Consider the following 27,659-nt stretch of genomic DNA (forward strand, 5'->3'; position numbering starts at 1 on the left):
GGGTTAACCATACTCTTTTGTGTTTTATCCCAAAGAAGGATATTGCCTTGGAGGTTACTTATTTTACATATATATAGAAGTGACACTTGCCTCCTTCAACCATGGCATGGCTACTATAAGCAAGTCAATTGAAGCGTTTAGGCCTATTAGTTTGTATGATGTTACTGACACAATTTTGGCCAAAATCTTTACTACAAGACTTAAACATCTTCAGCAGTGATTTCCCCTTTTCAAGGGCTTCTTGAGCCTAAAAGACAAATAATAGATAACATTCTCATTGCCTAGGAAATTTTCCATTTTATGTCCGACACTCGAGCCAAGAAGCGATATATTGCCAAAAATTAGATATGGCCAAGGCTTATGATAGAGTGGAATGGGGGGTTATTAATTAAACTTTTTGATTGATTAGGTTTTGATGCTAAGTGGTGTAGTCTTATTAAGGTCCTAGTCTCCACAATTTCCTTCTTGGTCAAACTTAATGGAGCACCTTATTCCTGGTTTATGGATTTTTGAGGACTTAGATAGGGTTGCCTTTTGAGCCCTTACCTCTTCTTGTTGGTTATGGAAATTTTGTCCTGTCTACTTGCAATGTTTTGAAATGTTAATGCTTTTATAGGGGTTAAAATTGTTAGATGTCCCCGGAGATTTCCCATCTCTTCATTTGCTGATGATACTTTTTTGTTTTGTCGGGCTGATGTGAACGATGTTTATGTGATCAACTTGATTTTAGATTTATTTGTTAAAATTACTAGACATGTGATTAACTTGGAGAAAAGTGAGGCATTCTTTAGTAGGAATGTCAAGGTTGATGACCGTGCCAAACTTTTGGGTATCCTGGGCATCAAGGAAATGAAATCTAATGATGTGTACCTAGAAGCCCAATTGGCTACCTCTCGTGCTGAACAAAATGTTTGGAACCGGTTTTAAACAAATCCATCTCTAAACTGGCAAGTTGGAAAGCCAAATCTTTGTCCTTTGTGGGTGGATTGTGCTGTTATAGTCTATACTTCAATCCCTCCCAATCTGCCAAATGTAGCTCACAATGTTTTCTAAACCCTTTGCAGGAAACATGGACTCTCATTGCCAAAAATTTTGGTTGGGTAACTATAAAGAAAGTAAGCATTTAATGTTAATTGCTTGGGATAAATGTTATCAACCAAAAACTCTTGGCGGCCTCAGGTTCAAAAAGATGGAACATATGATCACTGCCCTCTTGCTTATGCAGGGGTGGAGACTTCTCACTGAACTTGATTCCATCTGGGCACAATGTTTAAAAGCAAAATACTTCCCCAACATCTCAATTTTGTTATCCTTAAGTAGCTCGGAAATGTGGTTCTAATTCTTGGAACAGCTTAAAACAAATTCTCCCTCATCTTGCAAGTACGGTTTTCAGGAAAGTGGAAAATGGACGTGACACCTCTTTCTGGTTTGAACCCTGGATTCATGCTACTGTGGATCATCGGATTGGGGAGGTCCAACCCATGTTTCAACCAAGGAACTCAAAGCTGGCTGAAGTTGTTGAAAATAGATCTCTATTGAATATAGAGATCAATCAAACCTTCAACCCACTTTGACACGATTAATAAATAATGTGTCACTCTCTAAAGACAATGATGCTTGGTCCTCTTTGATCTCTCAGAATGGAGCTTTCACCACTAAACTAGCTTATAATGCCTTGATTCGCTCTAGTTTTGGGATCTCCTTGATTCATATGTCTGTTTGGTGGAAATTCTTGTGGAAAATCCCAATACATCCAAATTTTAAAATGTCTTTTGGTGTTTGTTAAATGCAGGTCTACCGGTCAAGAAGACTCTTTCAAAGTGGACAGCAATTCAAAACAATTGCATACAATGCGGTGGTGGATATGTTGAATCAGCTTGGCATCTTTTTATGCATTGCAATGGGGCTAAACGTATTTGAGCAGCAGGGCCCTTAGGACTCCATACTGAAGTTTTCAATCAAAATAATTTGCTCCAACTATGCTTATATCTTTTTTCCAACTCAAACCTTGGAAAATCTTATCTTAATTTGTTGGATGTTTTTCAGTAATGATGATTATATGCTATACAATTTGGACCCTATTTAATGAAGTGATTTTTGGTAAAGTAGATCCCGATCCTAGTAGAGTTATGGATTTTGTCGACAAATGAGTTACAGATTTGGAAACCTTCCCTAAGCCAACTACAGAGCCTTGTCAACACTGTATCTGTAGAGATTTAGGGAATATAGACTTTCAGAATAATATAATCTGAATGTGTGCAGGGTTCCTCCATGAAAGTAACAATTGGGCAGCATATTGTTGGGGTATGGTACAAGCACATCACAAATGGAGCAGCAAAATTAGCATCATCCATACGGCTTCAAAACATGGTGATCTTGAAAGGGATCATAGAAGGACTTAGGCAAGCAGCCCATAAAAACACCAAAATAACATCAATATGGTGCAACTGTTTAGATTTTAAAGACTATGTTCCTAAACCAAAGAAAGTGTGGCCCCAAGACATTACAGAGGACCTCCTCTTACTGAAGCAACAGTTCAAGGGAGCTTCCATACCTTTCAAGCAACATCAGTGATTGGGAGGGGTATCACTCCAGCTAATTTTTGTACCTGTTATATGATTTAGTCTTGGCTTGGCCTTGCCTCATGTTGAGCCAAAAGAGTTGATCTCTTTTTTTCTTTTTCAAGGTAAAAGATCAGTTGTGTATATTAAAAGACTTAGGGCCTAACTACCTATTAACAAGGAGAACTGTGTTTGGAACTAGTTATTCTTTGAAGTCAAAAAACCTTTGGTTTCTATTCAGAAGACCGCTTGCCCTAGCCTTCTCTTCTTTCTGTTCTGTTGTTGGTTGTGCATCTTCAACGGTTCAACTTCAGCGTTATGCATTCAAAGTTCAGAATTACCCCGGCGCAGGGCCCAAACATCAGCCCACCCCACAACCCAACCCAAAAGACACAAGCATTCCATGTCAACCGCGACGGGCCGAATTCCGGGGGCCCTAATGGGAAGAGAGGAATGGGACAACAATAAAAGGACAGCCAGACGTGGAGGAAGGAAGGATATGATCAAATTATTTGTTCTCGTCTTCCAACAACTAAACAAATTTTGTGATTTAAGACCTCTGTCAATTTCTGTAGAACGCGGTCCAATTTCTTCATGACTCTCAATTTATTTTTCTTTCGTGCCATTTCTTCTTTCTATCAAAAATAAATAAATAAATAATAACCCACTTCTATTTTTTATTTTTTTGTGATTGCTATGTTCAGACTACTCCTAGATTGTTCGTACGGATATGATCAGTTCCAACTCTTCAGAGTCTTTTGAATGCATGGTTCTGGAATTGAAGAATCATCAGAATTCCAACTCTGAATTATGGGTCAATTTTGGACTTAGACTAAAACCAACCCCATCATACATATGGTATAAAATAAAACAGCAAAAATATGAAAGAAATTATACATAGACCGATTGGTCTCAGAAACTCTCGAGGAAAAATGCAGGTTTTCCATTTCTGCCATTATTCTTATCTCCTCTTCCGCCTGTGGTTTTCACACTTCATCAAGCTTTTATTATCAGAGAAAATTGGACCCAAATAGAAGAAAGAAGAAGAATCCAAGAAAACCAAGACTTGATAATTCTCCATTGCACTTTAGTCTAACCACTCGGCATCCATTCCATCAATTTCTCCAATTTCCATGCTGCATCCACAAACCATTTTCATGGAAAGATAAATCAAATTAAAGGAATCAACTAAATGAAAGAAACATAGAGATATGGAAATCAACTCTACATGCTCAATTCAGAGTAGATTTTGTCAAAGCACCAGCAGACCCATGGGCCAATTAAGTAGTACTTAAATAAGCCAATTTAACTGCTTTTAAATCCATACCAGGGCAAGGCAGGATCTTGTAAATACTCCAAATTCTGTGGCAAGAAGCAGCTCTCGTTTGCGTTTGCATTCAACCAAGATGGAAACTCCATGATTTCATCGAAGGGGTTGCGAAACCCATCGTCTTGTTTGCTCTCTTGGTCTGGGCTAATCTCCATGGTCTTGAGGAACCTAAACCACCAGGCTGATGTCATCAAATTCATAGTATCATTCCATTCTATCTGATGCTTCTCTCCAATGGATCTAATCTCTGCCATTTCCTCATCGTCCATGGCCGGATGCAGGTCTCCTGTCCTCGCACCAGAGTCACTCCCATCATCCATCATTGGAGGTTCTTCGGTTGATGATATGGTGGATGATGGTGGGACTTCCTCCATGGCAGTAGTAGGAGAGTAAGATGATGATGACGAAGGAGAAGAATATGAGTAAATTGATGGGCTGTTTCTGTTGTTGTAGTTAAAATCATGGAGGTTGAGATTCAAGCCTAGGGGTTGATTGGGTAGGGAAAAATTGTAGTTCTCTGCAGTACCGATTGGTGAGGTTGCATTAATAGGGGAAGAGGAAGCCCATGAGAAATGACTCTGAGGGGGGAAAGGAAGGGATGATGATGGGTAGGATATAAAATTAGAGTGGTTGGTGTTTTCTAATTGATAGACTCTAGGGTTTCTTCTGGTTTTCATCTTCTCTGCATGTTCCAACGAAGAGGGTTGAGAAACTTGAATTTGGGGTGGAGATTCCAATGTTTGGAATGGCTGCTGGTGTTGTTCATTGGCTTGTTTCATGGCAGCTCTATGGAACTTGAGTGCAGTGACAATCTCTCTCCTTGCCTCAGCCATATTTAGAAGCCTTTCTTGGTAAGGCCTACTAGTGTGGAGCCTTCTCCTCACCTGTTTCTTGGGTTGTTGAGGTGGTGGTTGTTCTTGTTGGGGTTGATTTGGTTGTTGGGTCTCACTCAAACCCTCGCTGCTGAGTTTAGGGAAGCTTTGAGAGAACCCCTCATCACCATCTCCGGCAACGGTGGCTTTACGGTTGGTTGGGTCCTTGATTCTGGAGGAGCTTAGTTGTTTGACAAGGCTACGGATGTAAGCACCAGAGAGATGAGGTCCTTCTTTCGTCTCCATCTCCATTTCTGGTCCTCCTTTGATCCCCTGCTTTGAGGAACGATTCCTCATCTCCTGTTTCTCTGCTGCTCTCTCTGATTCCCTCGCTCTAAAACCTCAGAAAGTCTCTAATATGAAAGGAAAGATGGAATTGGAATGTGGGGGAGAAAGAAACATTGGTTTCTTTTCTTGGAAGATTACAACTAACTCTGAACTGAGCAGAGCTGGTCGAGGAGGTGGTGATCTCATGGTCATGGGTGCTATAAATAGTGCAAGACAATTTGACATTCTAGACTTGACCCACCTCCTTTTTCCCTTTTTCTGAATAGAAAATAACAAAGATAAGAACGATATGATTCTCTCACACCTTTTTTTCCGTTTTTGGAAAATCTCAGGTTGTTAGGGTTTTATTACAGCACTTAAATGACATGTACCTTCCCTTCAGTAAAAGTACAATAGGTGACTTCTTTCGGTCATTTTCTATTTCTTTGACTTACTGATTTCAGGGCTTCTGCGAGGTATATATAAAAAAAAAAAACTGTGAGATGCCGCTGATGGGTACTTCAGCAATGAAATATTCAGGTAGGGGCGAGGTCTGTAACAGGGGACCAGAAAATGCTCCAGAGCAAGAATTGGAAGCAGAAAGTTCTCCATTACTGTTACTTTATTTTTCTTCTTAAAATACTCTTTCTTCCCGTAGAAAATGAACTCAATTATCTTTTGCTAGAGAGGGAGAGAGAAAGTGAGGCTTAGGGCTTATAAAACAATGAACTTGGACCTTTTGTAAACTCGTTCCACGAAGAGTAAAAGACAGAAGGGCTCCATAACTTTCTCTCTCTTCTTTGTAACTTGAGAAACTCCTGGTTTACCATTTTCCGCTTTCTCACTCTAATTGGAGGTGGCAGAGGGGTGGTGTACTGGTGTGCCTGTTTCATCAGTTTTCAGGGAAGAGCCACAGTGATTAAAGTCTTCTGATAAAGAAAAGTTCAGAGATGGAATCTATTACTGCAGTAAACGTAGAGAAAGTGGCTTTATCTACCTGTATAGAAGATGATACTGTTGGAAAAGCACTTCAAAAGTATACATGCAAGATAAAATTTATGTGGCTCACTTGATAACTATATCCACAGCCGAGCAGAGATGGTATTTTACTGATAGGAAGAAAAATACCAGAGTGTAAATATAAGAACTGCTGAAAACCTTACTTGAAAGAAAAAGACCAAAATATCCTTATACTTAAATATACTCAAAAAACAAGACAAGACCTCAAAGCAGTTTGGAATCCACAACCAGTCATTTTGTAAAACTCAAAAGTCTGAACAAGACCCATATCATCCTCGCAAGGGCTGTGAAGCGCTTTTCGTTTTCAGCTTTAGTGTTTTCTCTAGTCTCTACTGTTCTCTTCCCCTGGAGTTCTCTTCTCCGGATCCATGCCTCGTTTTTGCTTTTCAAACTTTCTTCTGCTTTGGCTTGGAGGAGGGCGATCATTCATTTAAGAACATCCAAATCTGCAACCTAGGGTATGGGAATGAGGTTCTGAGTCAGCTAAGCCGGGGAGTACAGCCTTTTAACCACAAATTATGTGAAGCCCACAAGTAAAAAATAAAATAAAAAATTAATCCTACGGAGCCCCTCTAATTCATGGTCAACAACGGTCGGGGGAGATGATCCGGACTCTGCCATCACACCCTTGTGTCTTTGATTTCAGCCATTGGATGCAAGTCCGTACACGAAGTGTAATTACAATGAGCCTCTGCAGCAAATAAAAATCCTGGAAAAAAAAAAAAAGTTTTTGCATTATCTTGGCCTAAGGTTCAAGAATCTTGTTTCATAAATTTAGCGAGGGCAAGAAATCATTGCATATCCATGTATGTATAATCCCTATATTAATTGGTGGCTACATGATAATACAAATCCCATGATTTTTTTTATTTTTCCCCTCTAATTTATAACCAATAAGGGAATAGACACAAACATCAAGGGGACGGGTGCCCCCATCTTGGAGGGCACAAAGGAACACTGCTAGACCTAGACAACATTTTTTTCCTCAAAATAACAATCTTTTGTAGATGGGTATGCTTTTGTTGTAGCTTATGATCAACAAGAGTCTTAGCATTATGATATAAAACCATTCATATATATTTATTATATCCAAAATATTTATGTTTTTTTTCATAATTTTTTACACCACGAATGTCTAGGGCTTTGACCTGACTACTCCTGCAAATTCCACTATCTATATATAACAAACTAGTGATCAATGACACGAATGAAAGCTAAGGATAAGATTAGAGGAAAGAGAGATATACATGGGAAGCTTTACCCAACTTTTTAACTCCCAGTATTTCAATCTACAACTAAAATACAAAATCGCAGCATGGATTGGATTAAGAAGGAAATAAGTATGAATACAAGATGTATACAATTCGATCATGAGGTCAAACGGTTTTGTATATGAGGACAGAAGTGAGGACGTCAGTGACAAAGAGTGGTTCACATGCAAACGTTTTCATGTCTTTCTCTCTCTCTCGATGTCTTAATAGATAATCAGAGAACTACTTCAATATCTTCATAGCTAGCAAATAACATAAGGACACAGAGAAGCCTATCATCAACTCCAATAATTCTTTTTGTGATTTTCTACCGGCCAAATTACTATGTGGCCGCCATTCCAACCAATGTTATGGCTGTTTTATTTACAATACATGCTTGTCTTCAAGCCGAAGTAACCCTAAGTAAAGGTTGGTTTCTCACTTATTCAGTTCCGAGACAACTATCCCTGTGCAGTTTAAATTGGTTTGATTGACATGGCACACATGTAACATAGAACAGAAGAAAGTAGCTACTGTGAATTATTGAGCATAAAATCAAAGCCAGTACTGGATTGAGTGATCTATGGTGAAATAACTTGGTCGGCCGACCAACAAGTTTTATTCATGATCTATGACCCAAAAAAGCATCAATTCTAGTAGATTGTTTTGAAATTGGGAGATAGAAATATATATAGCTACAAAACTAGAGAAGAACCAGGAGTAGGGTAGTGAGATTTTGTCCTACAATTTATGAGAATAGAGGCCAATACATCAATCAATTATGGGAGTAAGTTTAGAACCCGTTTGATAATCCACCAAATGTTTCTACTTTGAAAAACACCAAAAACAGTTTTAGGTGTCTCTGGAAGTATAAACACTTTTACAGGCATTTGATGATACTTGCTGAGATGAAGCAAATAAAGAAAGAGATTAAGGTAGCAAGAAACTAATTTTGATGGACTGGGTCAATAGAGATAGAGAATTAACATAACTTGAAGGATTCATTTGCAAGAACAATGGCTAAGGTTTCAAATGGAGATAAAGAAGATGAGAAATGGACAATGCTTAGCTGTTAAGGTTGAAGCAGCAACAAAAATATAGTAGTGTGATAGTTTTTTAGTAAGGTTCTCATGTTTAGAATGCCAAAATTTCATAATTCTCTCTCTCTCTAAAACTGTTTCACTTAAAGTCAATCCACGTCCAGCTTGTAAAAAGTTTAATATGAGAGAGTTTTAACAAGGTTCTCAGGTTTTGGGGAGATAAGAGTTTTAAAATGTTTCATGATGCAAGAAGCAACTATTTGTATTGAAGCTAACTCATGGAGAGATAGGACATTCGCAATTATCAAGATTATTATAGGCTTGAATATTGCGAATAACAGAGTGAGAAGTAGTAGGGAAAAGGTGCAGTGTAAATTTTCAAAACTTCTTGAATAAAACAAACTACATATACAAATAAATCTATGTGTTGTTTCTGATGCATCACTAGGGGGATGTAAGTTACAAATTTTGTCTTAACCAAATTCAAATCCCAATAGGTTCATTAAAAAGCCAATGGAGCAGGGATTGAAGAGTAAACATCGATTGGTTAAGGGTAATCAATTTCTGACTCTAACACCACCTCTTCCTCCAAAAAAACATCTAAGAGTACCATCACAGGGTTGCTCTCTTGGTAAGACCAACTCTTCTCAGTGAAGAGGTCGTGAGTTCGATTTTACATAATGGTGTATATAATATCTCCTTCCCCTATACATAAAAAGCAACCTTGTACCCAAAAGAAAATATCAAAGAGTAATTTTTCCTTAACAACTATTGTCCCTTTAATTGTGGTTTCCTTCTTTTTTCTTTTCTCTTTTCTTTTCTTTTCTTTTCTTTTTTTCTTTTCTCTTTCTTTGTTTCTTTTTTTTTTTTTTTTTTTTTTTTTTTTTTTTTGGGAGGGGGTGGGTGGGGAGGAAAATAATTCCTTAGTAGTTGAAAGTACATATCTGATCCTCATTAATGCTAATTCCACTTCTACTAAGGAAAGCTTAGGATTCTTTTGATAATTTAATGAAAAACAAATTTTGATGTTTCTTGCTTTGAGAAACAAACAAATTAGTCAAAAATCATTTGACAAAAATGTTTTATTTTAGTAACTTTTGCTATATAAATTGAAATTTATGAAAATTTCTGCTGCAAGGAACTATTATTGTGCATGTTTTAAAGCAAAACTTAGGCATGGGCTGGATAAGTGAAACTATATTAGAGAGGCGTGTTCATCTAATTTAGCATCTTAAAGACAAGAACCCTCCTAAAACCAAATTATATTGCACTAGAACTCTTCCATTCATTGGTTCTTCGACCCCAATGATAAAGACTGTTCAGTTCTTCATTGGTTATCATAATCTTACAAAAAGAGGAAAAACCCTAATAATAGGTATTGTTTAGTTCTTCATTTTCTGTATTTCTAGTGACCCAAGTTCCTCTTCATCTTCTCTGTTTCCCATGAAATTTTAATTCCTATATTTGCAAAAGGGGTCACTGTTCTTTATCTTCTTATCTCTAATGACTACAATAAAATGCCTGCCTATATTTATTCTGCTTCCAGTTTTATCAAACACCAACAAAAGTGTCTCTGCTTCTGATAACACTCAAAATGGCCTCCGGTTTTAATTGTAGCAGAAACGCTTGATGGAAATTCCTAAATTCTTGTTTTCAAATAAGGTTTCCAAACCATGTAAGGTTTTCTCCCCTTATAATATTTATTTAATTCTCATTGAATAATAATTGCATTCAAATTATAAGATAATTAGCATAAAATTGTAAAAAAAATGACAGTATGCAAGGCGTCACAGAATTTGTATTTAAAAGAGACTGTGTACCCAGATTTGTTCTGGCTTTGACAGAAATGGTATCTCGAAACATGAATATGTGAATGGTTTTGAGGATGCTATAGTCAGCAGGGCTTTACCAAGGACTAATTGGCCTAGTGACCTCTCCCTAAATGCAAGAATATTGTAATTCTCTAGTTGGGTTTTGTTCTCTTGCTGCTGAAAGGATTACCAATTACCAAAAAAAAAAAAAAAAAAAGAATATGTGACTACTTGATCACAATAGTTGTCACAACATGGCAACCTTAAACGGCATGTTGAGAAGAAAAAAACCTTATATCTCAAGACCAAACCTTCAGACATCTTTGGAAGAGAAAGTTTAAGATTCAAAAATAAATAAAAGAGTAGATAAGCATATAGAGTAAAAATTGCTTTACATGAACATAATGCAAAAAGTTATACACACGAAATCACATTTGAATATTTCTGGCATACAGCCAACATACTCAGAAAGTTCTTCAACATTTTTATAAGGAATTTACTCAAGAAAATAAGAACCTCAAATTTGACCAGGGAACTGGAGATATATATATACACTTAGTTACCTAAACTACAAAATGATAGCAGCGTCACAGGTGAAAGAATTAGCAGATATCCTTTCTGATGACGAAGAATTATATCTATACTGCTTTTTCCATTGGTTGGTTTTCTTGTTTTGGTTTTTTCCTCCACTAGATAGATACATGCATAGGGGGAGAGAGAAACCTGAGGGTGCGCGCGGATAATATCAAAAGATGATGATGGCTTGTTTCTGAGACAAATCTGGTTTCCACCAATGACTTCACGAGCAGAAAGTCGATCCAAGATGAAGAAACATGACGTCCATGCACGGTGTTCCAGCAATTGAATTTGCCCACGATGAAACCCATTACAGTTTACAGATACAAAACCTCTCTTTATTCTGTGATTCCATTCACACTCTTCACCATCTCTTTTTCTTTGAAAAGAAAAGAAAAAAAAATCCTTATTCACAGATAAGAATGCAGAAATGAGCCAGGAAGAATGGCATTTTATTGATTCATTCTACTGTTTCTGTTCCACGTTGCAGATTGCACAAGGCTTTGCAGTTGCAGGCGTCAGCTGGCCGTTTCTGCACAGAAAGCGTCGGGTTCAGAGCATTCTTTTACTTTCTTTGCTTTCTCTTTCTCTTAGCAGTAAAGGAAGGCAGGCATGCAGGAAGTGGAGCCGTGGAGGTGGTGACTGCTCATAAATAGGATTAGTTCCGTTTCCATTTAAATCTCGGTTCCTGTAATAAGTTGATAATAAGTGTCCCAGATTATCAGCCCTAAATTTCTTGGTCGTTTTCATCTGAGTTCATGTAAATCTTTGGCGTAATGCCATTTTTGATGGCAAATGTTAAGGGCATGTTTGGTTATCTAAATCTAGAGATTTCAAATACCTGAGTCATGAATCAAAAATTTATGCCTGTTTGGTCATACAACACCCCTAATTCATGAAACCCAGAAATTTTACTTTTTTTTCTAAAAAATGTGAATTAAGTCATTTTTTTGTATTTGGTGAAATCTATGGATTCCCCTATAAGTATAAAATTGATGAAATTTACGGATTCATGCAGAGTAATCCAACAAAACTCTATGAATTTCGATAGATTTGAGACTAACCAAAGAGTTAATTTTTTGAACTATAAATTCGTAGATTCATTTCAAATCTCTAGATTCATGCATGTAATCAAACAAACCTAAAACTTGATTGGTGTGTCAAAGACTGATGTTAGAAACTACAAAGAAACAAGACCAAATAGAAGAATGGATTGAAAAATGGAAAACTCCGTCTTTCAAAAGTTTCTTCAAAAATAATAATATTCAGCTACTCTTCAAAAATGCATAAAACATGATTTTATAGTCCCAAGAAACCTGTAAAACTAAAAAACACAAAATTACAAAAAAATACTACTGAAAAAAGTGAAATACCCTAAGCGATATTACTACAACATAGTGAGTCTGTTCTCACGAGTTTGCGTTGATGAATTTCAGCTCATTCTGAGTCCAGGACCCTAAGATATCCCATGTACCACCCCATTTGCATAAAAAACTCTAAAAGTAAAATTAGTCAAACCCTTTAATCATATCACTAGACTGGTCAATTTACCAAATTTGATCCCGTACGTTAAGCACTGGAAAATGTATTTGATGTGATTTAGTTTGGGTTCAAAGCATGGGGGTTTGAAAAGGAATATCATATGGACGTCATCGGCACGTTGTTGTCTATTATACATAATATAGAAGTTGCGTCAGGTGCACGCTCTGTGTCTGTGTGTCCCCCTCAGTCCTCAGAGGTGGGGATAGAGTTGGCCCCACCACCGCAAGAAGAAAAAGTAGCAGCAGGTAGAGCATGGCCGTTGATATATATATATATATATATATATACCATTCAACAAGTGGTGGTGATGCATGGGACCAGTAGTGGCTCTGTCAAAATCTGACGGAGACGATGTGACTTCTCCTTCTTCTTCTTCTTCTTATGGGAATTGAAGTTGAAAGGCAAGGTTGATGCTCTAAAGGGTCTGTATCAACTGTGGAAATTTACATGAGCCACGTTACCTAGTCGCCTGATTATCCAATCAGAAAGAGGTTGCCACGTGGGAGGAAAGAAGTGGGGACAGGGAGAGCTGGAGAAACGGCAGCGCCACCACGTCTCTAATCCTGGAAAATGCCAATACACGCAATTAAAATGGGTTTCAACTTTCAACTCTCAATCAATATGTATCCGATTCCTTCCCCTCCAGGTCCAGACACCAGGGTGGGCCATATCAAATCCTATACCTGCGTAGCTTCTACTCCAAACTCCGAACCATAAATGCTATATATACAAAATCCGCATTGATGCCTATGGTTAGTATGACACTGGTTCGGTTGAATCGATTTGATTTACCCTTTGGTTCATTGTGTTTGGTTCCATGAACAAGGATCTGGTTCGATTTAGGTGGTCAACCCATTGGGTCTCAAGTTTACCATCTTCTGAATATTTTCTAAGACCAAAAAAAATGATCCAAAAGTGGAAGACTTGGGTGGTGGAGGTAGTGAATTTATGGGGTTTAGGGTAGAAGCCGTGAGGGGTAACAGATGGTGCAGAGGTGGGGGGAGCAGTGTCACAACTCACAACTGTGTGACACCATTTCTCGTCTTCTTTTTAAGTGGGTAACCCTTCCGAAATGTATGGTCACTTTCCGCCATAACTGGGGGCGGTTATGGCGGTGGACCCCATCCTTTTCCTTTTCTTTTTTCCTTTTCTTCCCCTTCCCCACTCTGAAGCTAAGAGGTCCCCCCTCTCCTTCCTTCTGCACATCACACAGAGACACAGAAGGAGAGAGAGTGTCTGTATGAAGCGAAAGGAACATTCATGTTCTTCGAATAGAAGAGAACATCAAAACTGGGAAAGTTAAAATTCTCTGAACAACATGAAAGCAAGTAATTAAAGAGATTTTCATCTGTGAACAATTTCATATGCTATAGACAACCTTCTAAGCTATTTATGGCATTAATCAGCCTTCTAAGCTACTTAATGAGTTTTTATCTATAAGAAACAACATGGACTACTTGCTACGCATGTTAAACAAAGATCTCCCGGGCGGGTTGCCCCGAGGGTGGTGTGCGGGGTTTGTGGGGATCCACGGGCGACCCCCCCGGCCCCCGCTGCGTCCGACGTGGCATTTACCGCCCTGGTTCGCTTTGAACCTTGTGTACTCAAGTGTGTTTGTACTTTTTTTAATTATCTAAATGAAGTGCTATTTACCCCAAAAAAAAAACAAAAAAAACAAAGATTCTCCATTTGTAGAAGTTTTGTCATCTTTCTTTGAGTTTAATGACTAACTCAGCCATCATCACGTCGAAAGGTATGATGCTTCATGATTTGCTGTGTTTTATTTTCTTAGTTTCTTGAACCAAACTAGTAAAATACTCTCTGCTGGAGACTTGGGAGTCCGGGAATTGAAGAAGACAAGAACCAGAATTGCTATTGTAGTGTTATTTAGTCAAGGAAATGTTATCAGCATTCAGCCTACGATCCTTGAACCGGAGGATTGGCTTCCGAACCAGCCCTTGCGGATTACATCTGGATCAGGGACATTCGACGGGCACTTCTCGGCTCAAACACTCAGCAAAGATCCATTTCTTGAGAAGCTACATGAAGAATGATACGAACTTGGCTCCCTCTTGATCACATGGGACTTTTCTGAGAGAAGGATGAAGGAAAGGCTTCCCACGTAATTGGCCACATTAAATGCTCCAAAGATCTCCATTATCCCCCTGCGGATGGCGAAGCTTCTAATGCACTCAAAACCTCTCTCGAGCCCAGAGCTAGCAGCTCAATTGACCCATTCTTTATGAGTTTCGGTCACGTCAGAGGATAACACAGACCTACCACTCGTTGACGAGACATTCTGATGGCAAAACCTTCTGACGACCTAGCTAGCCACCTCATGAAGCCATATCAACCACTTGCAAAAATCATCTCAATCAAAGGGTCGAAACGGATCTCAGGACCTCCGAAGGTAAGAGTTCGTTGTATAAATGGCGGGTGACTATGCAAATAAAGGGAGGACTTCAAGCCATTTACTCTCCTTCATTAATTGATGAAGAACATTCTCTTCTTGATTCTCTTGAACCCTCATTGAGCATTTACTTCTGAAGGGGAAACCCTCAGCTCTTTCCTACGAGGACTAACTTAATCATTGGAGGTGGCTTCCCGTCCTGAGAAGCGATCCACTCTCACCTCTATTTTGGTTTCAAGAGAACCAGAACCAAACCAGATCGGAAGTGAACCGAATCAGCAAGGAGAATCATCTTTACCTCGACAAGAAACATGATAACATCTCTGTTATTCCGATCCCCGACGTTTACAGGCTACAAGCTGAACCTCACTCGTAGTCTAAGAGCTCGTCCATCCTAATCAATCATGTAGTCATCCATCCTAGTTGGAGTTTTGATCATTATTTTTCTTTTCTTTTTTCTCATCCACAAAATTAGCCTCTCTTGGGAAATGAATGTTGTCCAGGACAAGGTGCAAGTCAAAATAATCATGCTGCAACACTGTGACATCTTCCCATGAGGTTACTTCTGATTTTGCTTGGGAGAAGTTTCCACCAGCGGCCCAAATGCATTTTGGGGTCCAGATCAAATATGGACGGTTGAACGAAGTTACTTCTGGAGCCAAGTCATATCCCATTGTGCTAGTAGTTGGGTGACTGGAATACCCTTTTTGTTGAACAATCCTTGTGTCCGAAATAGTCAAAGAGGCTTTTGTTACATTGAATACCAAGAAATTACGATTGAAATATTGGTACAAAACAAAAAGAATATAAAGATTTAATTTAATTCATAGACCAATGCAATATACTACATCCACAGGCGAAGAAAAAGAATTTTCTAACATGTAGAAGAAAAAAAAGAATAGAGATCTCTTAGCAAGTCCCCAAAATGCATTACAAGAACTCTTGCCCAAAACTCTAAGGCAAAAATCCAAATCTCACCAGTGACCTCATTGGTGAACATACAATATATACTTATAAATTTTAATCGGGCAAATGTGCGTTGATCCATCGGTTGAGCCCTAGCCCTCTACTTCCATGATAGATTTTCCAAATCAAGTCATTCAGATCTCCCAACAAAATATACCGACGAGGGTCCATCTTTAAGGTTAGGTACAAGAATTCAAGTAATAATATAACACTTTTTTTTTTTTTTTTTTTGCCTACCCCAGTTTCCAAAGCTTTGCCCTGACTAATCCGGTATTTGACCCAGATCGCACACCTGGCTATGGTGGGTGAGTCTCCCAGCGAGGACTTTTTGCATTCATAAAGTTTCAATACCAAAACATTGCTTAAGCGGACCAAACTACTTACCACTTGAACCAACCCCCATTGGTTAACAATATAACATTTTTATAATAGGCTGATTGCCAATCAAATCAGGGGGTAAGGGTACCTGCGACACACTAGGATCCCCTTGGAAAGGCTTTAACTAGAACAGATGAAAATCAGATTGAATCTTGAAATACTCATCTAATTAAAGCTGATAAGCAGCCCCCTAAGCTTGTCAATCAAGAAACTCGATAGTATCACTCTTAGCAATGTTCTGCTTCAATATTGCAACCAACTGTGGATTAAGAGGCCCCTTATGGTAATCAAAAATAAAAAAGGTTGCTTATGTGGTACCCAATCTGAAGCAAGCCACCCACCAAAAAATCATAGTAAATCTCTTGTACCCAAAGAGAATTGGACCAACTAGAGACAAACACTGCACACCAAGGACTATATCAGCACCTTTTATTGAGAGAACAAACAGATCCACATCTAGATTATACCCCTTGAATTGAGTCCCATCCATAAGACTGTTGCCTACAATGCATTGTTGACCTAGGCTTCATATAAAACAGAATAAGATCAAGATCTCTACTTCTTGAAGTGGTACATCCCATGCTCATGAGATCCATCTCAAAGAATATGACAATCCCTGATATTCGAATTAATGAGTATGTATATGCTCAAGGCCAAAATCAATACTAAACATGCACCCACAAATTAATATAACAAGTATATATACCCTCAAGGCCGAATCAGTCACGATCAGATCGGTTTTCTAGAGCTGATGTTGCTGTTTCCACATGAGCAAGTAAACATGTGTAGATCTTCTGCTTCAACCTATCAACAGTCCCAACCACGTTTTCTTCTGGGGCTGCCTTACTTCGTAGTGTATCCAACCAGTCATTTGCTTGCTTAAGCTGAGATAGTGATGTCGCAATCTGATCTTCTGATGCTCTCTTCTGATTTCTCAGATTGTCCTTTCCTTTCTTCTCATGGCTACCCACTTGAAACCCAGCACTCAGAGCATCATCCAAGAATGCTAAAAACCAAGACTCTAATTCCTTGATGAGAATCTCCCTCACTTGTTGAATCTCTTTAGTATTATTCCCTTTTGCCCATTCTAATCTTTCAGATTCTACCAATGGTTTTGTACAATTAACTGCATTTACATTCCGAGTTAGAAGAGTCTTCCTACCACAGATACCTGTGTCTGTTGTAGATATGTTATTGCAGACATGAAGTGGGCTATCTTTTGATACAACTGCAACAGTCAGTTCATCTGTTAGCTGGTGATGAAGAGTGAAAAACCAAGCAAATGCGAGATGGGGATTGACTGGAGAGGCTGACACACAAAGGTCTGCAAACATACTGGACAACAAAGAACCAAGACGTTAAAAGATCTCAAAAGAATCTCAATACATTTTCTTGAGATATTGCAAGTTACAGAGTTATAATCCTACACTGGTTATCTCGGACATTGCCATTTTTGTTTAGTAGGTATGCTGACGGTATACGGTATGGTAACACCTGTATCAATCTCTCTCTTTCCCCTTAAAACTCCCTTACCCGCTCCAATGGAGGAAGAGGGAGACACACACGGGTGCTAGTAGGCCAAATGCTATTGGGCATCTCTACTATACAATTTAAGCTTCTGGGTTAAACCCCCCAAGTGTTATCTTGTTGGTCATCACACTTTATTCAGTAGATCTTGTATTCACATCTTAAATGTATAGACAGCATATGCATCGTTAGAATGATGAGGTCTCAAGGTGCTGGTACAGGATCTAAGGATTGTGAAATGAGCTTACCTCAGGCACTTGACCAGAGATGCAGCTGTAGATGCTTCCTTCTGAGCTTGTATTGCTACCAAAGAAGCTAAATTTCTTCGCCTAAGAACATCCTTGTGAAATAATAAACAGAGATGTTAGAAAGTAAAAATGCATCAAAGGTTGTTTGTCAACCAGAAGAAATTCTATGGAATGCAACCCAGAGAATAGAAGAAACATAGATCATGCCTAGAAAGGGTGCATCACAGTATTATAGAATATTGCAATGTAGATATGAGTCTGAATGCAATGAAAGGAGGGTCCATGAAAACTTGCTTTTGAAATGCGGAGGTAAAATAAAAGAGGGAAAAAGAAATCGGGGTGACAAGAAATCTACCTCCCCATGCTTGGCAAGGTTGGCAGGAAGGGACTCCCAGGAGATGTTATCATGCACTTGACGTTTAACTTTGTTGTTCAATGGGGAACTACTTAAGGTGGTTCTGTCCTGTTTAGATGTAGTAGTTTGCTTAGTAGTTGAGCTCTTTGCTGGTACTAAAGCCTCTTTGGCATTGCCACCATTGGTCTCTACCACCTTAATTTTAGGAGCATCAGCACGATTGTGCGAAGGAGTCCATGGGCTTGTCTGTGATGCTAGAACCAATTACAATCACTAAATCATGTTTACAATTAGTAAAAGTAAATGAAGAAACTGTAGATATGTATAAGCTTGCATCCTAAATTAAGTCTTCTATTTCCAATTCCCTTAATAAATAAGGTTGAATTTTTCTCTATTTTCCAGTAAGAAAGTTTCAATTTTGATAGAGACATGCTGAACTCCTGGCTGGAATAAGCACCATAAACCAGGGATTGGACAATGGCCATACTGTCACACGTTAAAAACAGACCCCGCTTACCAGCGAGTTAGCTAAAGTTCATCTCCCTTGGAATATATCTAAAGTAGTGTCAAAAGAAGAGGACAAATGTGAAACACCTTCCAAAATACAAGCGATCTCCAAACAGACGTGGTAGTTAGCTAATTGATTTTCTTTTTCTTGGTAGTAATTTAGCTAATTGATAGCCAGTGATAAAAGGTTGATGTCCCCAATTCATCACCAATGAATCTCCAAACAGACGTGGAATCGCTTTATTAATAGCCTAATAATATTGTTTAAAAAAATTTGTTGTAGGTAGGAGGTGAAATCAAACATTTAATCTTCAAATGACAATTTTTGTATCTGGGTGTAAACATACCTGACTTTTTGAGTTCTTGTTTGGGTTTGGAGAAAGAAACCTTCTTACTTGCACCATTCTCATTACTGCTGGATTCATTTTCAGCTCCTCTTGGAATTGAACTCGACACCCCCTGCAAGTACCTGGATGCAACCACCACCTTTTCCTCCTTGATAACAATTCTCTGCCGTGGACTCTCCTGCATTCCATCGGTTGGTTCGCTGGACTTTGAAGTAGTTGGTGGTCCTTCTTGATCAATTGATAATGAACCCTCTGGAGGAACTAACATTTGCATAAGATCCTTGGGATTACCCACGCAGGGATTCCGACCAGGGATAGGTCGGACTCCAACAATGGTTGGGACTGGAGTTCCAGCCTCCATCCTCTCCACATAAATGAATTGACCAAGTTGCAATTTATTCGTTAGAATGAGCTCATTATCTTCCTCTGATAGACTGACATATGTTGAATGTGATGAATCAGAAACCTTAACGAAGAAGCCATGGTTTGGCCACAACTCAGGGCCAGTAATGGCCGGCACAATACTTATCACTTGTAGAAGAACAGACCGATACTCCCCGCGTACCTTCACATCAGAGTCGATACTCTGGAGAAGCTTCACTAGAACTCCAGGAATAAGAGATGCCATTCCTTTTTCTCTAACCAACTTCTATCTGATGGGTTCCCTATTATGGCTCTCCAAAATTCAAATTTGATACCAATACCTAATCAGTATCGGAAGAGTCGCCGTTAGTTCACAACCCATATAAGGACGCGGGTGCTAACAGATATCTGTATGGGTTTGTGGCTGTATCTTAGTTCCTGTGTGATCTGGAAGGGAGAAATTGCTGAAGGGCTCGACGCAAAATTAACAATCCCGCTTTGGAGGTGAATTCCCTGCTATGAAGATCGAATTAAGAAACTTGGCCGGCCTCCCATCAATGGGTAGCTCTAAGAGTGAGATAGAAGTGCTTATGCAGCTCTTCTTAATGATTTCCGGACAATCATGAGGGAAGTTGAGTGTATTATCTATTGTAGAAAATAATATACAAACACAGTGCTTGCATTAGGTATCAAGATTCACCATAGCTTACCTTAGAACATACCTAATGTTTTTTTTTTCTTTTTCCCAAAATTCATTTGTGAAGAAAATTGTAATCGAAAAAAAACCTTAATTAGCTTCGAAGAAGAAGAAGAAGAAGAACAGGTAAAACAAGAATGAGAAATGTGAGAGTGAAAATTTTTACCTGACTGTCGAGAGATGATATCCAAGCATCAAGACGAGCAGCGAGAGGAAGAGTTGGAGACGGGAGAGAATGAGAGATGAAGAGAGTAGTATTATGTGCCCATAGAGCAGCGATGACTGATGAGAACTCAACATCTTTCATCTTTTTTTGGCTGGTTTTCCGACCTAGAGTTCTAACAATCCCAGACACGAAACCGATGGCCATGACGTCTCACCCTACTTATTTACTTAGCTTTCCACACAACTCAGACTTGAATCCAAAAATCTCGTTTGTTAGCATGTTACCAACCCACCCATGCCCAGAGCTCGCTCGCTCTTCCTTGTCGTGCCTTGGAAGCCAAGTCATGTCGATCCATACAGTCTCCACTCGATCTGCTTCTTCTTTTTATATATATATAGATTGCTTCTTCTTCTTATGTTATATGGGTGGATAATCCAGATGCACCAACCCCCGAGACCCAATAAATGACAAATCGTTCGGTAGTAGCACTTCTATCTTGAATCCAGTCAAGTTGGGAGGGGAAGTATTTTTTTTGTCAAAAGTTCAAATATTTCATTCATAATGTATTTGGTTCTTTCAAGGAGAGAACAGTGTGGACAACCACTGTGTCTTTTATGCAAAGATAACGATAAATGTCTACCAAATATTTTGATTTTATTTATAATGGTTTAGAATGATATTTTTTGTTTTGGGTTAGAGTCTAGAAGGATTCTATTTAACAAGTATCAATGTATTTATGAGTGATAAAACTTTTTTATCACAAAAAAAAAAAAATGAGTGGTATAAATTATTACAGTCAAATGTATTTTCTATTGTCATCAACATGAATCAACTTTTTTCTATTGTCATAGTCAATTTGTCAAGCTAATAAAGAGATGTGCATGATTAACATAGCCCAAGTTCCTCTCCCACCTTCAGCCATGGAGGAAATTAATTTGCTTCAATCAAACTTTTAAAACTAACTTGGTTCACCCCAAAAAAAAAAAAAAAAAAAAAAAAAAAAAACAACTTTTAAAACGACATGTATAAAAACAATGGCATCAAAAATACCTTCTAATCTAAGATAAAATGATTTTGTAGAAAAATGGTTGCTCTTTATTAATCTTAAGAAAAATCAATCCATCCTCGTCTGTTTTAAATCTTGGTTAAAAAATTGCGATTATGATTAGTAAAGTAATAATGTCCATAACCACTTAAACTTAATCCTAATTATTGGAAAACATGAGTCTTACGTAGTGTTTCAAAAGTTTTTTTTTCCCTTATTGATTGACAGTAGCCGCACTAGGGCAAAGTTTCTCTTCACCTGCACAGTTTGGTTTTGGTATGTCCCCAGATGTAATGGATGACTACATTATATCGAGAAGCTTACGGTTAATGAATGACTAAATTCTATCAAAACTAGAAAGTTACATTAAATTTAAAATTAAAAAAAAAGAAAAGAAAAGAAAATATTTGGTTGCACAAGCACAGAAAACAAAGTAAACCATCTTTGGATGCCACTGAGCTGTGTAACCATGCAATCATTCCCCTTTGGTACTGTAGACATTCTGAATTCTTACAAAAAAAGAAGAAGAAAAAAAAACTGATATACAAGAATATAGTATGACCACTGATACGGTTGGCCACATTAAACCGGATGAACCCCCACCGACCAGGTTCAATGTGGCTCAGCCAAGGAGTGGTCGAACCATGCACTAACCAATCCGTATATCTTGCACATTAACGTATATTGGAGGAGTTGAGCTAACCTACCCTTTGATTACAGATAAGACTCCTTGATCGAACTCGACTCAAAACACTATCGTTATCATATCAGGGATGACCTGAATTTGACTATAGATCTACAAACCTTTTAATCCAACGACCAAGGTATGACCCGACCTTCTATTTAAACTTAGCACTCCACCATAACCAGGTTGTGTGCATTCACTAACTTACTCATCGGAGGCATAACTTGACCAACCCGGTCGAGCACATTTTCTGTAGGTCTTGCAGATACCAAACAGGTTTTTGAACCAAGAACCACAATAATAGGGGAAATAAAAATAAATGAGTTGGAGTCACAAAAATATTAAGGATAATTTTACGCCAATTGGCAACTTTTCACTTGAGACCAACATTACAAATTTCAATACTAAAAGGGGAGGGGGAGACTAGATAAAATCACAATAAACAACAGAGAACGGAAGAGAAGAATAAATAGTGGCATATATAACCCTCTTAAAAGCATGGGTTTTGTTTGAAATCTACCTGTATTTCAACATAAACTGCCAGCTATATATATATATATATCCAACCAATTCAGTTCTTGGCTGTCACCTGGTCTTTGACTCAGCCCCCTTGCTCCGGAATGTAGAAAGTGAGAAGAATGATCGCGGTGCTGTAAATTTCAGACAAGAAACACATCAACCCATCAGAATCCTGATCATTATTTGTTTATGGCCTTTCTCTATCTGCACCCAACAACATAGAGATGACTTTGAAATAAAAACAAGAAGATTGGACTTCCAATGCATGACATTTGTAACGTCTCATTCATCCTTCCTATCTAATAGTCAGAGATAGTTCGAATCTGGACGCTTGACATAAGAACCATCAAATCTGTTCGGATGGAGATAATTCAGCAGATTGCATCCCTGACTGAAGATCTTTTAGGAGACTTGTTTTCTAAAGTTTGGGTGGGCCCCATGGCCAATACAGCTTTATTAGTCGTAGAGTAAATGGAGCTTCTAAGCTATTGCATGAAGGGCTTGTTGAGATAGATATCTGTTTCACAATTTAAGTCAAATCAGCTATTTGATGTAATTAAATAGTTAGACAAAGTTCATGAATTAGTTTCCAATTAACTTTTTGTGATAATATAAATAAGAGGAAAACCTGAAACAAGTCAAGTAGCAACCTAATGTAATCTGGGTCTAGGTTAGGGGTAATTAGGTAATTTTCCTATACTTAGAGTTAGCCCAGGAACTTCCAGCAAAATAGGAAAGGCTGAAACAGAAGATTTTGGGGTTGTTCCAAGGCTCAAACGATTGCTAAACTTGGGGATTCCAGTCTGAAATTGATCAGTTAAGGTTTTATAAAATTCTGCAGAAAATCTCAATGAAGAAGATGAGTTGGCAGAATTTTCCAGATCGGTATAACTAGGGCCGATTGGGAAAATACTTGTAGGAATAGGTTCTATGGCTTAGGGCGATCCCAGGGAAGGTTGAAAGGGGTCTAAAGGGCAGGGAGTCAAGGTGGAACAGGGGGAGGGGGTGTGTTGTAATGCAGGGAAGAAGAAGAGAAAGGGGAGGGCTACGGTGGTCAGAGAGGGGGTAGGGTTTGGGCTGCAACTGGAGGGGAAGGGGCAGGGGGTGTTTGCAATGGCTTAGGGAGGTGGGAAGGGGTAGGGAACTTCTGTACTTGTAAACTCACAAAGCTTGCTGGAACTGTAGTTGAATGCTTAAAGTAGAAGATTAAGAACTAGAATTGAGGAATCAATAACACAAACCCAGCAGCAGGTCACCCCTAGGGATCCTATGACTCTCACAGTCAATTTCTTCAATCAAATTTTATTCATCAAAATCAAGCCAACTGTTTACATTGACTCTAGGCTATTTATAGCCTTCAAAATCCAAACTGACTCAAGTTGGGATTCCTTAAAGATAGGGATCCAACTTAGACTCTAAGCAAACAAAATACTTGTTAAATAAGGACTCAAATAACTAAATCCCAAATAGGAAACGACTCTAAAAGATAAGATCCCTTTGGATAAAGAACCCTATCACTAACAAACCTAATAACCAACCAACTAACACTCAACTGAAACTCTCAAACAACTCAAAATTGACTAATCAAAATAAAAATATAAAATCAGATCCCTGAAACTGGGATCAAGGGTAGTAAAACTAGACCCATATTCAGCCCTAAAAGGGCAAGGGAAAATGACCAAAATATCTCTGCGTGGAAGTCTGTTGATGATCTGTATATTATTTTAAGGAATTAAATCTTCTGCTGAGCAAGGAGACCAACCTCCTATTTAATCCAGCAATTGAATATGAACCCTTGAGGATTGATTCTACACCATAGGAACAATACTCAGTTGAAAGAGTTGAGTCATCAGAGCACCTTACAGCCTGTTCTAGATTTCTAAGATTTTATTCTCTTTTCTGCCATATCAGGAAATGCTATGATCAGCTGTGGTGATTTGTTACTCGTATCTGAGATTTGTTGATTGTGCCCATGGTCCTGCCCGGGATGGACGAAGGGCTAGGTAGAATAAGATGAATTAGAAAGAACCAGGTTTGTGGGGGAAGTTTTCTCCCAAAAAAAACAAGGGGTTTGTAGGGGAAGACAGAAGACGGGAGACACATGTGCAATCACTCTCTTGAACAAACTATCAATTTCAATATTTAATTTTCTCCTCTTCTATGGTAACACATCAACCTAAAAGAGCAGTAGTTTTCCATCCAAGAGTGTGGCTGATGTAGGAGAAACCCTAGAAACTAGGGGACCTACAAAGTGGGCTACTAGACTCTTAGAATTAAACACCTATTCTTGATAGATAGTAAAGAAAGGAATTTGCAGCACTTGAAATCTGATTAATCATGCATGTAAGACAGTGAAAGTAGAGAAATAAACACAATAAGTCTTACTGGTAAACACAACTAAACAAGAATCAATAGGGAAACAAGGGGATGGGGATCTTGGCACCATAACACTAAATTGAATGCAAGGGTATTAAGAAACTTAAAGAAAATAGAGCTATCCTAATCAATATCAGACTTCTAACAAGGAATTCAACAATTAACAATGTAAAGGGAGTCTTGGGAAGTTTTTGTTTTAAACAAAACTACTACCAAAGACTAAATGAAAAATATTTAGGGAGAGATAATGTTACCTGCTGATTCTGGCTGCAAAACAGGGGTTAGAAATCATTTAAGAACAGAAATACGAGAAAGAAAAAATATTTTGAAGTAGTGGTGAATCCTAGGAAAGGAGAAAAGTATATTTTGAAATAATGGTGTATATGAGGAAAGAGAGTAGGTGATAGGAGAGAGGGAGAGAAAGAAAAGAAACAAAGAGAAGGGAAGGGAGACTAACAACAGAAAACTAGACTGCCGTAGAAGGGAAAGAGGGAAAAAAAAAAAAGGAAAAAAAAAACAAAGATTTTTTTCTGCAAGAAAATTAGAACAACCGTGGGGTTTGGGGAAGAAGAAGAAGATTTCCAGGAAAGAAACTAGGTCTTTTTTTAGGGAAAAAAAAAAGAGTAGATCTTTGTAGAGGAGAGCAAGGAGAATTTTTCTAGTGGGAAATAAGGGTGGAAGGAGGAGAGGGAGCTTACCTGGAGAGAGGGGGAAGAACTAGTACAGCCAGGAGAGAGAGAGAGAGAGAGAGAGAGAGAGAGAGCAACGTGAGCTTCTTTTTTAATTCTTTTTTTCATTTATTGATTGCCAAAAACGAATTCCATACAAGGTTTAAATAAAAAAGTTGATCCCTCACAATCCTACATGTTTAATTCCCAAAATAACCCCAACTTAAGTTGTATATATAACTCAAACTCAAAATAATTCAAAATTGGGCCAAAATAGACTCTAGGCCCAGCCAATAAAGACTCAAACATGAAATTAAAATATTTCAATAGTAAACTACTACCCAACCCACTAAGACTAAGGAAAATAACATGACAAACTCCTTATGAGCAGTGTTTCTCATTGAACCATCCGATACCCTCCGAACTCATCATCCATCCACATAGATGCTGTCATGGGATGATCTCTAAGTCGGCGTCGGCGGTAAACTCGGAATTGCTCACTGATGTCCTCATCAACTCTCCTCGACTTTAAAGAATTCACCTCCGGTGAATAAAGGCTCTGGTAGTACTCTAGCATGTCTGCGTCAAGTCTTGTAGCTCCACCATCGTGATCCAAGTGCTGTTGATCTCAGGATGCCCCCGCCACTTAACTAGGAATTCTTTGTAACCTCCCTCTTTGTAGTTGTAACTCTCTCATCAAGGATCTCTTCAACTGTCTCAACTCTGTTGTGAAATTTAGGCATAGGTGGTACTGAAGTAGTAGGGAGTGAAGGGGTCTTACCAGCAGGGTCATCAAAAACGAAGGGAAGGGTGTCAAGGTCATTTGGATAGAAAGATGCAGTAGTAGGAGTGCCATGGAAAGGGACAAGGTCCTCCACATTGAAAATATTGTTGATCCCCATGTTAGTTGGCAGATTAAGAACATAGGCATTAGCTCCTATTTTCTTCAGAATCTCGAATGGTCCTGCACTACGAGCATGTAGCTTGCTCGCTTTACCTTTAGTGAAACGCTGCGGTCTGATCCTAACCATCACCATATCTCCTTCTTGAAACTCTTGCAGTCGTCGATGCACATCAGCTTTGGACTTATATTGATCATTACTAAGTGCTATTTGTTGTCTTATACTTGCATGTAAATCAAATATGTGCTACGCAAAAGACTCGGCTGATGGGGAAGTCCTAGAGCTAGACACAACTGGAATAAGGTCTATAGGAGCCTTGGGCTGGTATCCTAGACAAACCTCAAAAGGTGACAGACCAGTGGTTGGGTTCTTAGAGCTATTATAGGTAAACTCGGCTTGGGTAAGGACCCAGTCCCAACTGGTAAGGTACTCTCCTATAAGACAACGCACCAAGTTCCCTAGACTTCAATTAACAAATTTGTCTGATGTGTGATGTGTATCTGAATTACTTTGCGAGGCAACTAGAGCATAAACAACTCCCAACTCTTTACACTCAACTTCAAATTCTTGCTGATTTAGTATGCCAAGTGTTTTAGAGCAAGTTTGTTTGATGGTACTGCCTTTATGCTTCACAACCTTAAGCTCTTTTGGGGCAGTAGGCGTCAATCGGATCTTTTTCCCTTTATATTCAAAGATACAGATGTTAGATTTCTCATAGGCAGTGACATCCCTATCATATAACCATGGTCTCCTTAGAATGATGTGAGCAACATCCATCTCTAGGACATCACACCACACTCTATCCTCATAACCAGCAAAATGTAGGGGAACTAAACACCTAAGGGTTATAGGGATAGTAGACTGATCGACCCAAGCAACCTTGTATGGTTTGGGGTGAGCCTCTGGTTTGAGCCCCATTCTGGATACAGCACTTTGAGCAACTACATTCATGCAGCTTCCACTATCTATGGTGACTCGGCAGTTCTTACCTTGATGGCAAGTGTAGGTAATAAAAATATTAGTCCATGAGTCCATCACCAATCATCATTATCTTTAGGTTGTGATACCATACAACGCACAACTCCAAGCTTAGACCCATATACCATATCAAGATCCTCATCAGATATCTCCTCATCTGGTCTATGGTCATACTCAGGCTCCTTATCGACATCCTGATCTAAATCCACATGGTCTTGCCCTCCAACATAAAGGTTTATGTTGGGGCATTCCC

General features: G+C 38.7%; 3 protein-coding genes across 5 annotated transcripts in view; all 3 read right to left on the reverse strand.

Annotated features, from left to right (window-relative positions):
* Positions 1 to 3,648: 3,648 nt before the first annotated feature.
* On the reverse strand, positions 3,649 to 5,060 carry LOC149011996 (hydroxyproline-rich glycoprotein family protein). Its single transcript, XM_089162808.1, has 2 exons — positions 3,889 to 5,060; positions 3,649 to 3,697 (listed from the first exon to the last, which is right to left on the reverse strand). Exons 1-2 carry the CDS (start codon positions 5,058 to 5,060, stop codon positions 3,649 to 3,651), a joined length of 1,221 nt encoding a protein of 406 aa, XP_089018934.1.
* Positions 5,061 to 15,882: 10,822 nt separating this feature from the next.
* Positions 15,883 to 20,323, reverse strand: LOC149011997 (protein CORTICAL MICROTUBULE DISORDERING 1). Of its 3 annotated transcripts, none has more exons than XM_089163647.1 (5): positions 20,234 to 20,323; positions 19,008 to 19,883; positions 18,154 to 18,407; positions 17,799 to 17,890; positions 15,883 to 17,358 (listed from the first exon to the last, which is right to left on the reverse strand). In XM_089163647.1, the coding sequence occupies exons 2-5, from the start codon at positions 19,633 to 19,635 to the stop codon at positions 16,743 to 16,745; spliced, it is 1,590 nt and encodes a 529-aa protein (XP_089019773.1). In that variant the 5' UTR covers positions 19,636 to 19,883; positions 20,234 to 20,323; the 3' UTR covers positions 15,883 to 16,742. The 3 variants fall into 3 exon arrangements, with proteins under 3 accessions (XP_089019773.1, XP_089019772.1, XP_089019771.1); XM_089163646.1 differs by having other exon boundaries at positions 19,008 to 20,015; positions 20,234 to 20,322; XM_089163645.1 differs by having other exon boundaries at positions 19,008 to 20,108; positions 20,234 to 20,285.
* Positions 20,324 to 21,884: 1,561 nt separating this feature from the next.
* LOC149011998 (uncharacterized) overlaps positions 21,885 to 27,659 on the reverse strand; it is a 29,542-nt gene continuing 23,767 nt past the window's right edge. Inside the window, exon 8 of the transcript XR_016174326.1 lies at positions 21,885 to 22,613. The gene's annotated coding sequence lies outside the window, so the exon portion shown is untranslated. The remainder of the gene's footprint in view (positions 22,614 to 27,659) is intronic.

The sequence above is a fragment of the Hakea prostrata genome, chromosome 7 (genome assembly GCF_041222555.1).
Source record: "Hakea prostrata isolate BN-2017 chromosome 7, UWA_Hpros_2, whole genome shotgun sequence".
Classification (NCBI taxonomy): domain Eukaryota; kingdom Viridiplantae; phylum Streptophyta; class Magnoliopsida; order Proteales; family Proteaceae; genus Hakea; species Hakea prostrata.